This window comes from Antedon mediterranea, chromosome 1, assembly GCF_964355755.1.
Source record: "Antedon mediterranea chromosome 1, ecAntMedi1.1, whole genome shotgun sequence".
NCBI lineage: Eukaryota > Metazoa > Echinodermata > Crinoidea > Comatulida > Antedonidae > Antedon > Antedon mediterranea.
The window spans coordinates 36903462-36917975 of NC_092670.1; the positions used below are offsets into that span (position 1 = coordinate 36903462).

General features: G+C 34.4%; 2 protein-coding genes across 2 annotated transcripts; one reads left to right on the plus strand and one right to left on the minus strand.

Moving 5' to 3' along the window:
- The first annotated feature begins 1616 nt into the window (after positions 1-1616).
- On the plus strand, positions 1617-4542 carry LOC140044744 (uncharacterized). The gene is made up of 5 exons (XM_072089391.1): positions 1617-1638; positions 2156-2368; positions 2499-2735; positions 3164-3759; positions 4414-4542. The coding sequence occupies exons 1-5, from the start codon at positions 1617-1619 to the stop codon at positions 4540-4542; spliced, it is 1197 nt and encodes a 398-aa protein (XP_071945492.1).
- An 8149-nt stretch (positions 4543-12691) lies between these two features.
- LOC140053848 (uncharacterized) lies at positions 12692-14432 on the minus strand. The gene is made up of 2 exons (XM_072098603.1): positions 14364-14432; positions 12692-13870 (listed from the first exon to the last, which is right to left on the minus strand). The coding sequence occupies exon 2, from the start codon at positions 13784-13786 to the stop codon at positions 12749-12751; it is 1038 nt and encodes a 345-aa protein (XP_071954704.1). The 5' UTR covers positions 13787-13870; positions 14364-14432; the 3' UTR covers positions 12692-12748.
- Between the last annotated feature and the right edge of the window lie 82 nt (positions 14433-14514).

Here is a 14514-nt window from a genome sequence, read left to right on the forward strand (position 1 = left end):
ACAGCCACAGATAAACCCTTTGATCTCTGGAGTTTAGCATCCTCTTGTTAGATTGCCTAGGTTGAGGGAGAAGGTGAACTTGGGAAAAACCGAACACAAACTTGTATTTGAATTTCTAAAAGTTGGCTCTTATACTCCCTGTTTTTTTAACAACTCATTTCATATAATATTTTCATTTATGATAGCCTACGTATCGTACAAGAAGGAAGCTGAACTGTTAACAAGTTCCAACTTGTTCTTTCCACCAAGTGCTGACGCAGTTACAGACGGCAGTGATGACGTGTGTTTACAAACCGGTAGGTCTAAGAAGTTTTTTTTGTGGGAGGTGGGGGGGGGGGGTGTGATAGGTGGTTCTTTTTTACATACTGATACGGTATATTAATTCTTATTCTTAAAATGATAGGTCTTAAAATTAATTTTGCATGTTAGGTAAATATGGTTCTTACATTTTTCAAGAATATTACTCAAGAACATTATCAATCCTTTCAATATTCAAGATTCAATTTCATTTTGCCAATTAAAATGTAAATAATATGAGTACATTTTCAAAATTTTAAAATGTATATTAATAAAATTATTAACAATATACAATATTTATATTATGGAAACCAATCAATATATTAAAAACAGTACATGAATACTACAGGGATACAAATTTTTAAAAGCAACATTATAAGAACATAAAAAATATTGTAAACATTACAATCATTATACAGGTTCAATAATTAGTTAAAATATGCAATAAAACTGACTACAAAAAAAGTAAAAATGAAAATGCTGACTTTACTATGTTTAGGCCTAATTGATTCAATTTAGATTATTCAGAGTTATACAACCTGATCGAGTAAGGAACAAAGGATAATTTATATCTCTCGGTTCTACATCTAATAGATCTACCAAACAGATCATTTCTCTCAGAGCGCATTTTATGATAATTACTATATAACGGGTGTTTTACGTTTTAGCTTTCTGAATATTAGGTTTTAGATTTAATACATTTATGACATATTTCCTTCAGCGAATCATTCATTTCTGTGAAGTGTAATATGCGATCATTCATTTCTGTGAAGTGTAATATGCGATCATTCATTTCTGTGATAAAAAAAAGTGTAATATGCCCAAATATGGTAGTGATAATGACATCATCATGTCCATATAATGGGCACATCACACTTTTTGTCACCTTAAAGTTTGATAGTGTAGACGGATAGACGGAAGTTAGTGAGGATTTTTGCTTTATTTTTAACCCAATGGTGGCGTTAAACCACAATTATTTTTTACAGTTTATACTAACAATAATATTATCATGGATTTATATACTGAGCGCTTAATGTTGTGAAACCTCTAAGCGCGATGTATTTCAGTTCCCAACTCCCCTTTACGTTTAGAATTACGAGGCTACTCGGAAAACGTGTCGTGCATCTATCTAAAAAAATATTGTTTTTTTTTTCTTTTTCTATGCATAAGATTTGTCACTGCAAATTGATATGGAAAGGTCATACAGTATTTCATTGGTGACAATTATAAATCATATTGGTGGTAAATATATTTTTATTAATTTTTTTAACGAAAATTATTGCCATTATGGCAAGCGTCGTACATGAAATACTTTAAAAATGTTAGCTGGTTTAGCGTCAGGTTTGCTCCTGTTGTTACATGTGTATTGTTAGAGCTGATTCTCGTACTATTTAATGTGTCTGTATCATACACATATTCTGTGATACACCATCACATGTGAAACACATACATTAACATAATTACCCAACCTTCCATGATGATACTGGCATCACATTTGAGACTTATGAGATGCTGTATTATAGGGAATATGCCTATGATTTTGTCATAGATGGAGATATATCATGAATCGGTCAGTTAGCAACCTAACAACATGATGTATCAAAAGGGGTATCTCTGGCTGCGACACGATCAGACACCGCGCGCTGTAATTACATCGTACAGTACTGGTATTTGTCGCAGCCAGACATAAGATCAAAGGACTGTTATGAGTGCCTATGTATCTTGGCAAGGCGAGTTCAGTATCTTGGCAAGGCGAGTTCAGTATCTTGTTGTTAGATTGCCTTGGTACACTCTAATTGTGCATTATGACGTGTACCTATTTATATAATCCTAACAATGGTTTTCTGATTTGTCATAGAATACAGAAGAGGTTTGATTGGTAGTCAAGTTGAAGTATCGAATACTCTTTGTGGTCCTGTTATAAATGAAAGCATGGTCAACGAAAGTGCCATCGTTGACGTCATCTGTAACCCGCCTGTGACTGGTCAGCATGTGAGGATACAATTTGGAGGATTTCTTCAGTTCGTTCACATTTGTGAAATCCGCGTCTACAGTGATGAAATTGAAAAGAGTTAGTGACTAAATATTGTAATTTTATTAAAACATCACTGAGTGAGGCATGATTACATTTTTATATATAGAATTTTGATGTGAGTGAAAAATGAAATTAAAATGAAAAAATAACAAATGTTGATTTTCAGGTGAATGCACTTCGGATCCCCATGCTCGAGATTATAGAGGAATTGTCGATGTTACAAGCAGTGGTATAATCTGCCAAAAATGGACCGCAGTTTGGCCTCATATCTCCTGGTACCGGTTTGGAGATTATAATCTTTGCCGTAATTCAGATTGGGATACGGCTTGGTGTTATACAATAGATCCAGCGGTCAGGTATCGAAGGTGTGACATCCCAGAAACCGGTAGCACATGTCCACGTGGTAAGACTGAGACTAAAGCTCTGTCTACACTATCAATCTACTGTAGTTTGACTATAAAAAGTGTGATGTGCCCAAATATGGTAGTGATATGCCCAAATATGGTAGTGATATGACATCATCGTGTTTATATATGGGCACGTACATTTTTTGGCACATAAAGTTTGATATTGTAGACAGAGCATACAACAAGCATAACCTACCATAAATTATGTAACTTTTCTTATTTATTATAATATTCCCCAATTGTTGATACTTCTGTTTCAAGAACAAACATTATTTTATAACCTGTTCATTTAAAGAAGTTGAAAATCCTACACAAACATTATGCTCCAAATACTATTATCATTATATTGATGCGTTTACAATTTATTTGTTGTTGTGTGTTTTTTCTTTAAATTAGGCTAGATGTTTCTTATTCATGTTTTTAGACAAATATGAAGATAATTTACAACCTTTAAACATTTGCAACGGGGTTTCTCATTGGTTGATGCATGACGATTCAAAGTTTGCTTCAGGAGTTTATGGCGCTTCGGAACAGCCAATCGAAATTAACGTACCATCGAACATCATAGCCAGCATACCGAATGGCAGACGATTCGATACCTGTTCGAATAGTTTCACACTGGCCTTTTACATTTTCCCTTACAGACACTCAAACGGACCAATACTAACATTTGGTAACACAGACAATACAAGGTTCACCATTGTGCAGGTAATCCCCAACGGTGCATATAACATGTATAATTCAGATATAATAGTATCATACGGGAACTCTGACGTTCTTCGAACGAATGTCCTGCTTCCAGAGACTTGGACGTTTCTGGCTATAACGTTTGATGGTCAGCATAAGCTTCTGACGGTTTGGCGAGACGGGGAAATTGCAAGAATTGCAAACACTGCGTTTACAAGTATAGATATGGACTTTGACGACATTCAGTTTGGATTGTTCGACAACAGTTTTGATGGAGTAGTAGCGCACGTAAGCTGGTTACAAATGTATGGTCGAGTTTTAAATGAAGCGGAGGTAAAGGCAGCGAAAAACAAACGTACATAAAGTTATATTATATAAAGCAAAGCTTGGTTCCCACAGAGACGGACATGCAATTATTTACGTTGACGCGCACGCGCACTTCCCTGTCTCAGTGAGAACCAAGCTTTAGTGATACGACAGTTATCCAATTTTGCCGCTTATGATTGGTACAATTATTTACGTTGACGCGCACGCGCACCTCCTTGTCTCAGTGGGAACAAGCTTTAGTGATACGACAGTTATCCAATTTCGTCGCTTGTAATTTGTCAAATTATTTACATCGACGCGCACCTCCCTGTCTCAGTGGGAACCAAGCTTTAGTAATACGACAGTTATCCAATTTCGCTGCTTATGATTGGTACAATTATTTACGTTAACGCGCACATTCTTGTCTCTGTGGGAACCAAGCTTTAGTGATACGACAGTTATCCAATTTCGTCGCTTGTAATTGGTCAAATATTTACATCGACGCGCACCTCATTGTCTCAGTGGGAACCAAGCTTTAGTGATAGGACAGTTATCCAATTTCGCCGCTTATGACTGGTAGAATTGTTTACGTTGACGCGCACTTCCTTGTCTCAGTGGGAACCTAAAATGGCTTATGAGTCTTAAATTGTATTAGCACAGATACGGTATTTTATTTTTCAGAGATTGAAAAATGCGAGGGTTTATTCCAAGAAGTCACACCACAAACTAAAAATGTTGAAGACCGTCCTATACACATCTCTTCAAGTCCAACCGTCACTATGTGTGCCATCCGATGCCGCTACAATCTAAGTTGTTTTGTTTTTCACCACAACAGCAGCACATGGACATGTTCACACTATCAAAGTGCAATAGTTGATCCGTCGATCACTGGAAAGGTTTACCAATGGAAACAGAGAATTTGAATGTTTGATTAACTGATCTGTAATTGATTGAGTATAATTTTTGAATATAAATGTTGTAAAATATTATACTGTATATCGTAGCACGCGTGGACGAGACTGGCGGCGTAGCTCTGTCTACGTCACTATCAAACTGTTTGTGACAAATAAGTGTGATGTACCCAAATCTATGATAGTGATATGATTAAATATTGTAGTGATATGACGTTATTATGTCCATATATGGGCAAATCACTTTTTTTGTCACATAAAGTTTGAAAGTGGTCTTCGATCTGACGCGTCGAAGTGACACTAACTATACGTATAGATTTGATTAAAACGCGTTTTATTCGCTAAAAACGCAATAGAGTCTTTTCCGAATAATTCGCATTGTGCAATACAATGAACTGACGTTGTAGATTTATAATACAGTTATAACTATTGAATTTCAATATTAATTCGTAAATTGCGTATGTCAACGATTCATTAAGGTACCTTCAATTTTCTAAATCCATATTTTGAACAAAATATTACCAATAATACATTTTTCATTATTTTATTTCCTTCTACATTTTGAAAGCTACAGTATAATAGCAAATTTCAATCATAATAAAAATAATGTAAAACTACGTGTAACTTCATGACATCCTATTCAAACAAAGGTGATTTTTTTAATGGTATATTACATTTCTTATATGATTATATTTATTTATAGTTAATAATTTATCTTATTTTTATTATTTTTTTTTTATCTTTCATGGGAATCAGCCACCTTTATTGTAGTTTCTTATCATTTTCATTAACATGACATAACTAGGTATTTATGAAAGTTTTTAATACAATCAATTTAAACCGATGTATAATGTTCATAAGATATCATTCTAAGTTACATTTTTGGCATATAAGATGAAGATATAGAAGAACCGTATTAAAATTTTAAAATAGTATATAATGTGTGAAATATAGGCCTACATTACATTTTATTTTTTAAATTGTACTGACAGATAATTGAAAATACTGCAGAAATTATAACAGCTTTATGAAAAAAAATGTTTTTAATTATTTATTATAATTGTTTTGCACGCTCTTACATTTTTTATTCTGCAAAAGTGTTGTTGAATTTTTGGAAGTTTTAATGATTTAGAAAAATATAAACATAAATACGGTAGTATACAAAAAGTAAGAGAATTGTTTTATTGTTTTAATCAATTTAGTTGCAGATGTTTCATGGTTTTAGAACTTTGTAAAACTTTACTATGTGCTTTTTGGCAAATTACGACTTAGTTTAATCAAATACTATAAAGCGTGGTTCCCACTAGCGACGCAACGCAAGGACGTAACGCAACGCAAATGAATTGACCAATCACAAGCGATGGCTTATTCGCTTGTGATTGCTAACTGTCTATAACTTCGCTTGTCATTGGTTAAAACGCTTGCGTTGCGTTTACGTCCTTGCGTTACGTTCTACTGGGAACCAAGCTTAAGCAAAAAAACCCACTAAACATTAACAATGCTTAACAAACATTAGGCCAATCGGTAATATCTTTTTAATACATATTACGTCAATACAATCAAAAGTAAAGTGAACAAGATAGGTTGAAAAGGTTAGCCTAACGAATTAAAGATACATACGTATAATTAGTATATAACAATTTCCAACATTAAAACCTTAATAAATGGTATACTGAAGGTTAATCAATAGTACATGGTATAATTTTATGTTTTTATTGTCTGTAACTAATAAGATAAGCCAATTATACTTAATGATATGTTTTATTATATCCGGTGTTTAATCGAATATTAAAAACTTTGATCTCGGTTATTTTATTTTGTATTCAGTTGACAACAAACAGCGATGAAACCGTCATTAACAGGTTGAATCTAAACATAATAAACTATAATAATATATTCATATTAGCAATAATAACATAAACTTAGATTGGAACATTAACAGAGATTTAAACATTTTACACTTAAATACATTTAAACTATCATGAAATAAATCAGTATATCCAAACAAGTAACAAGTACACTATTAAATGTGTTAGGTACGGTAACCGCTGAAAAATTCCTTGTATTGTGCATTCAACACGACCACAAGGAACGTGAAGCAAACACTTGCTGCGAGTACGAGTTGGTATATTCAACTTAAACAAAGCAACAAGAGGACAATCATAAACAGAATTGAAAGAATTGTATAAAAAAAAACATATCAAAAACAACTCGAAGAGGAATAAGAGAAACATTATAATTAGGACAAGTGCGAGTAAGGAATCTAATCAATTTGTTGACCATCACTATTTGTTGACCATCACTATTTGTTGACCATCACAATTTGTTGACCATAACTGGTTTTTTAATCGATACGGTAACTACACAACTACTTAATAAAAGATAAGAAAAAATGTGAACAATTATTAAGCTATTTATTTTAAAAAAAGCTTCATCTATATTTAAAAATCTACAGTCGCGATTTAGCGGAAGTAAAGGAGAAAGTCCACTTGTCTAATAGACCAAACATCTAGCTAATCTAAATCTAAAGGTTTTTAAAAGTAAGTTCCATGCAGTTATAAAACAATACATTCAATCAGTACACATAGGCAATTAATAAACACTAAGTTAATCAATTAAAAGATAAGAAAAACAATTATTAAGATATTTAAAAAAAAACACACACCTTCATCTTTAAAAATCTACACTCGCGATTTAGCGGAAGTAAAGGAGAAATTCCATTTGTCTATATAGATCAAACATCTAGGTCTAATGTTTTTAAAAGTAAATTCCATGCAGTTATAAAACAATAAATTCAATCATTACACAAGGCGATTAATAAACACTAAATTAATCAATTAAATTCACCAGCTTATAAGTAATATTAAATCACACAGCTTTGTCAAGTCTCGTGTAAAATTTCCAAAAGTCTCGCGCCTACGCAATCTTCTGTAAGCTGCACATCTACGTACAGTCTCCCAAAAAAAGCCGATCTTATGGAAATTAAACATTTCAACTTGACAGTTCTGTATAATAATAATATTCACTTAACACAATATTGTGTGAATTATTTAGATATATAGTGTTTAGAAAAGAATATTATTTGTTCAAACCCAATTATGTCGGCAATCTTTTGCACGTTTTATAAAACTGACACGAATATGTCGGCAATCTTCTGTACGTTAATGAAAATTGACGCGAATATGTTGGCAATCTTTCTGTACGTTAAAGAAAACTGACGCGAATATGTCGGTAATCTTCTGTACGTTAGAGAAAATTGACGCGAATATGTTGGCAATCTTCTGTACGTTAACGAAAACTGACGCGAATATGTTGGCAATCTTGTACGTTTTAGAAAATTAACGTCTGGTGATGCAGAGTATCTGAAACGACAACATTTCCATTTGCGAGCACTGCGATATCTTCTGGAGTACCGATACTAGCTTCAACATCATTGCCAAATATGTATCTATGTTCCATTCTTGGTTCCATAACTATAATTTTTCTCTGACCTCTATCGACAACCAGAAGATTTCCAGTAGAATCAAACGTTAGCCCTGCAAGTTCCTCAAATCGCTTTACCGGATTCTCTCCTGTTACCTCTTGTATTTTTTTACCTTCAGGTGTATAAACAAGTATAGAATTTGACATACTATCAGTTGTATAAATGCAATTATGAGGCCCTATAGTTACGTAGAACGGACGTGAATTTTTAATGTCAGAACGGAATTCCTGTTTCTTGATTATTGTTTTATCGAACATCACAACACACCCATTAGCACGATCACATATGTAAATATTCTTTTTAATATCTGTGGTTATTCCCCAGATATCGGAGAATGTCTGCTTCCCGGTTACGTCAAGTACGCCTAAATATTTTCCTCTAGTTGTATAGTGCATCAGTTGACCCTTTCTAGAAATGCTGATCAACAGACTAGTACCTCCAAATGTGCACACGTCAACGACAGATGGCAGGGGGAACTTCATATATTTTTCACAGTTGATGCATTCCAAAGCACTGCCATCGAACGATTGAAATAATTTAACTGCGTTATTACCACAGTCTGCTACGGCAAATATGTCGTCTTTTACGGCTGTAACACCTTTTGGTACATTGAAATCATCCCGTCCTTTTCCTAGCGTCCCAATTCTCAATTTTAGGTCTGCATTAGAATAAGACAATGAGGATTGTATAAGGTGGTCTCTATGAATTGATGATCTAGTTTTCCTAATAGCACCAGATTGAGCAGGCTCCTTTGAATCCACTAGACTGTCGAGTGAAGTCCCGGAAATGCCACTATCACTAGCCCCACTGTCACTCAAAGCACTATCACTTGAAGGGTGACGTCGTAAGTAGTTAATTCCCTCGACTCTTAGATTAGAAATATTGTGTACGTGTATATTAGCAGGAACATGTGATAATATTCTATTCGTACGAACATTTACCATTTGCTCTGCTGGTTCTGACGTCACAATAACTTCTGGTACTGACGGTATGACATCTTCAGATACGACCTCTTCCGCAATATCTGTACTTGTCGTACTAGCGGGCTCTACAATGATTTTACCATACGTATTTATATTAGCCTTTAACCTTTTCTTAGGAGCGGATCTATCAATAAACACAATAACTTTTGGAACCCTTGATCTTGAAGTTTTCGCTCTTCGAAACATTTCTATAAAATCAGACGACGTAGAAATGAATCTTTCCATTTTTGACATATTTTCTTCTGTATTTCTTTCAGAAAGAACATTTCTAGCCTCTATACAAAACGCTTTGATTTGTTCAATTTCTTTCTGACTCTCGCGGAACTGTGTGTTTAGAATTTCTATCTCGCTACGTTCTAACGTATCTATTTGTTCAAACAGATTTTCCTGCCTATTTCTAACTAAGGAAAGTAACTCTTCCATTCTTTCCGTGATACTTAATTTTACCCTTCTACCACTTTTAACTAAATTTTGAATATCCCCCTCGATTCTACTCAGAATATCATGGTATATTTCTTCGGAGGTCTCAAGAATGTTAAGCTGCTCAACAAGCATTGCCATAACAGCATCTTCATTAATAACTTCATCGTCACCATCAGCACTTGTAGGCCTACCACCATAAAAGACTGCCGTCTCGTCCACTTTCGGACTTGCCGACTGGGGCATGTAATACGTATCCGCACACACAGCAATTTCCTTAAGTTGCAGGTTAACAGGAAACAGACGAGTCCATTCTTTTGGTATCTTATGCAGCGTACCACAATCAGCGCAAGTGAGAACCCCAGTACGCCGACTCCTCTCGATGCATTTGTTGCACACTGTGTGTTGACATGGTAACGTGCGTTGTACGCGTTGATATGATTGACAGGAGGAACAATCTAGAAGTAGTAGTAGTGTGACTCGAATGGAAGCTTCAACATTTTCTTCTGCAGCTGACGTCATAACTCTAATGGTCAATATGTTGTAACCTTGATAGTTTAACTTTAACAACTTCAACCCGATGTACGCAATTATCAAATCAACGACTATCATAGCAAATGCTGGTTGAAGATAAGTCTACAAAAATATAAAAAAAATTGAGTAAGCAAGTCGCATAGAAAACAAGTTTTCTTCTTTTTTTTAGCGCTTGGACGCAACGTAACTTACGAGGCGCAACGCAAGTGAGTTGATCACAAACGACAGTTCGGTTGATCTCATCGAGTCGTGATTGGCACACACAACCTGTACTTTTATAGCACGCTACGTAATGTTGCGTCCGAGTGGGAACCAAGATAAATAATAACATAGTCGCTAAAGTTTGTTTTTTCTTTGCTCCATACAACCCGCGAGATGAAGGGCACGTAAATTTGACTCACAAAACGATGGACTACCAAACTGTGCGCTTTAGGCTACCGCGTTGAACTGCGTTGCGTCAGCGGAACAAAGCTTTTATCTGTGGACTCCAAATGAGATAGAATGTAAGTTCAAAAAATTAGACAAAAGATGTTCTGTGCATGCTTGAATCGATATCGCGGATGGCGAAATCCTCATATCAGACCCGAGGCATAGTCCTACTCATTACAAACTTCTCTATTAACTATTCTTGTTATATTTAGTTTATGTAAGGGTTATTAAAGCCTTTTAAAAACACATCATTTGTGTTCTTTGTAGATTCAATTTTTCTCCCATATTTGTTTACATTATTATGTTGATATTGCCATGCCCGCAGCCCTGATCCAGTTTTCAAGGTCCGACTACAACAGTCACCAAAATGGTCCTTTTTTAGCAATTCTTAGTATCTGGGTAAAGATAATAATAATATTGTCCACCTGAAAATGATTCAATTTTTGTTGTTGAATATATGCTTCTTTTTGACCAAAAGTTGGATCGATTTACCTGAAAAAACTATAATTTAAAGCCAAAAAATATACCAGTTTAATTTAAAAGAGTTTTTTATTTTATTTTTGTTAATTTGTTTTCCGTGGTTTTTTTTTACGGAAGTGATTAACTTTATTAAACTACAAAATAACCTATTTCAAAGTCTGATTTTCATGTTTTTTGGGGGACAATCTTTAAGCTGATTAAGATGATCCTCAGGGCAAAATAAATAGAATGTAAGGTTACGATTATTAATATTGTTTATTTATTTTTATTAATATAATTTTTCTAAAAGGTTATAAACTCTGAAAACATAATTTGCCACAAAAAACGTAAGCAGGTAGAAATTAATGGACGAGTCCTACCGGGGATTTTCCCCATGACGTCACAGATCTATATATGATTTTGGTAGAATTGTTAGCGTTCAAAATAACTTGGAAATTACACCATGATTATAAATAGGCCTATGTAATTTTAAAGATTGAGTAATTCATGGAACATATATATAAATTATATTACGGTATGGGTTTAAAAAAAAATGATTTTAAAATTAGTCACACCTAAAACCTAGGCCTAAAGTATGTGGGTTTTTACAGAAAGTTATTTTCAAAGCTTACCCTGGGATTAGTCCAGGGTTGAGGTCAATAATTTACTTAAAATTCCATCCAAAACTAATTGTGTACAATATATAGTAGGTATCTAACCAAATGGATGTGAGCTGTAAATACAAGCTTAAGATGGCTGTTTCCGGCATGAAGTTGCATTCAATAAACATATTTTTTTAATGATCATGCTTGCTGGCATGAAACTATGTCATTACTGAACAATTTTTATTTATTTGGTCACAGATTTTGTTATCAAACCTACCTTCAGGTTCTCTGTCATGCAATCCATGGGCACCGTCACGTCATCTCTATGTTACATCTCCATTGCGTTGACGTACGACTAAACGCAGATACGGACGCACACAGTGGTTTCGGTCGACTAATCATAGTTCAAACACAACACGTCATGGGAGATTAAATAGGCCTGTAAAAAGTTATTTTACCAAACGATGCTTATTTTTATGAGGTTTATGGACCAAATCAAACGGTCATTTTACAATATCCATATGCCTAATATAATAAACGTTTAAAAAAATAATCATTGCTATTTTAAACAATTATAAATGTCGATTATTTTATTAAGACCAATTCTTAATTTTCTACAAATTTATGATTTTTCAGGTTATGAAGTTAACAATTTCTTAGTTTTTAGTTGAAACATTAGAGGAAGCCAATTTAATCATTAAACGGAAATAACTATGCACCACGTAAATCTCTAGTACAGTAGGCCTACATACATGGGAATTTCCCAGTGCGTGCGTATTTTTTTTTCTCACCTTCATATCTTATTTCTGAATCATGAGCGAAAAGTACCCAACCGTAACGTCATTAAGAGTAGATTATATGCATAATTTTGTGACACGGTCTTTAAAGCCTTTTGGCCACAAAGCTTTTGATAAAAATGTGCATTATAGTATAATTTCATAACTGTATATTTTTTTTATGGCATCTGCTTATCTTAAGCAAATCAAACTTTATGTGACAAAAAATGTGATGAGCCCATAAATGGACATGATGATGTCATATAGATAGAACTTTTTAAACAGATTTGTCCTGTACACAGTAATGATTTTTACAGAAACAAAGACAGAGTAATGAGAAACACAATCATGTATTTATTTGGAATTGTTAGTTATTAAAGTTTAAAAAAATAAATTATTATTAATTATTGTTTTTTCAATCAGTACAAATATTGTTATACCATTTAAGAGTCTCTTCTAAGCTCTCATTAAACATTAAAGATGGCTCGCCGCTCTGTATAGTTCTTGGATCAAATATTTCATCCAAGGAAAGATTAGATATTGTAGAACTACAGGTACTATCATTTGTTGGGTCTGGTAAAGCATCCAAATCTCCCGTGTTGATCATCAACTGTAAAAATTGACCGCGTTGAATTACAGGTAAAGTGATTTCACCAGTGACGTCATCGACAAGGAACAGTAAACCTGATGTGGTGTTAGACTGAATCAGTCTCAGTGAACCAGATTGCGATGTATCTTCATTTAAAACCGGTAATGTAGGGTTGTTTAAAGTTTGTAAAGCTGATGGTCCATCTGTTAACGTTGTGTTTTGATCCTTATCTTGCAGATCATTTTCAGACTCCGCAATCATTTGTCTAATCTCCCCGGACGGATTAGTACCACCTATCTGTGAATCAATTTTCGAACTTGACTTTTCCAGGGCCAAATATTTGTCACAATTAAAGTGCTTAATTGTTCTTTTATTCAATGATTTTTTTGTATCAGAATTAGTTTTTTCCGAGTGACATTTCAACATGTGTATTTTTAAATTAGACCCTTGATTGAAGCCATAGCCGCAAACATTACATTTATACGGCCGTGTGTTTGAATGAACATTCATATGGCTCGTCAGGTTTCCCTTTTGAACAAAATCTCTACCGCATATATTACATTTGAAGTTCTTAGTTTTTGCATGGATCGCCATGTGGGTTCTCAATGATGATGCTCGCGAGAACTGTTGTCGGCAAAGACTGCAAGAAAACAGTTTTTCTTCTTTGTGAGTGGCGTTGTGATGATTCAGAGTGCTTTGCAATTTGAATGTTTTATTGCAGACTGAACAAGCAAACTTCCTTTCACCAGTGTGTACGACTGAGTGACGTTTTAGAAGGTATGGTTGTTTAAATGATTTATTACATTTTTCACAATGAAAAGTCTTTCTGCTGTCTGTTTGTTTGACACTGCCTTCCGTTTCCATTGTTTGTTTCTTTATTGAAGTAATTTCAGGACTTTCATTTGATAATGAACTTGTAATATATTGAACAGCATCACACTCATTAGCCTGAAATATAATTTTTTTTAAAGTGTTTACTTTTATTCTAACAAAAAATGTTTTAGATTTGCTGTAGGCCTACATAGTTTATAAAAATAGGAGCTGTAGTAACTACAGTATTAGTAAAGACAATACACATTACATTCCCTTCATACAGACTACCTGAGTAGCCATACACTGTACAGACTACCTGAGTAGCCTGTCTTGTCTGACTCTATATTTAGCTAGTTAGGCGTAGGGTGACACTAGCTAGCTCCAGAGGGCAAAGCACCCGCTTCCCTCCTCCCTTTATTTAGGCCACCTACTTTGGCTAGGCCTGCCCTGGTCCTGGAGTTTCTGAATACTGGCCTAGCTAGGACCTATGCCTAGCCTAGCCTATACAAAAATGGTTGTTACTATAATTGCGGATCCCATAATTGCAAAGTAAATAGCTAGAGGGTTAGGCCTAGCCTATTAGTATATAGGCGTACTGATAATTAAACGAAATATTTGCATAACGTACGTTCGTAACTCTAATAGTTAGACAATCAAACCAACCAAAAAAACACGACAAACGATCGCTAAATTTAGCATTCGCATTGTATTTCTGAGGCGCAGCGCGACGCATGCGTTATCATGCATCGTAACTCGAGCGAAAAAAGTGAAGCACCCTC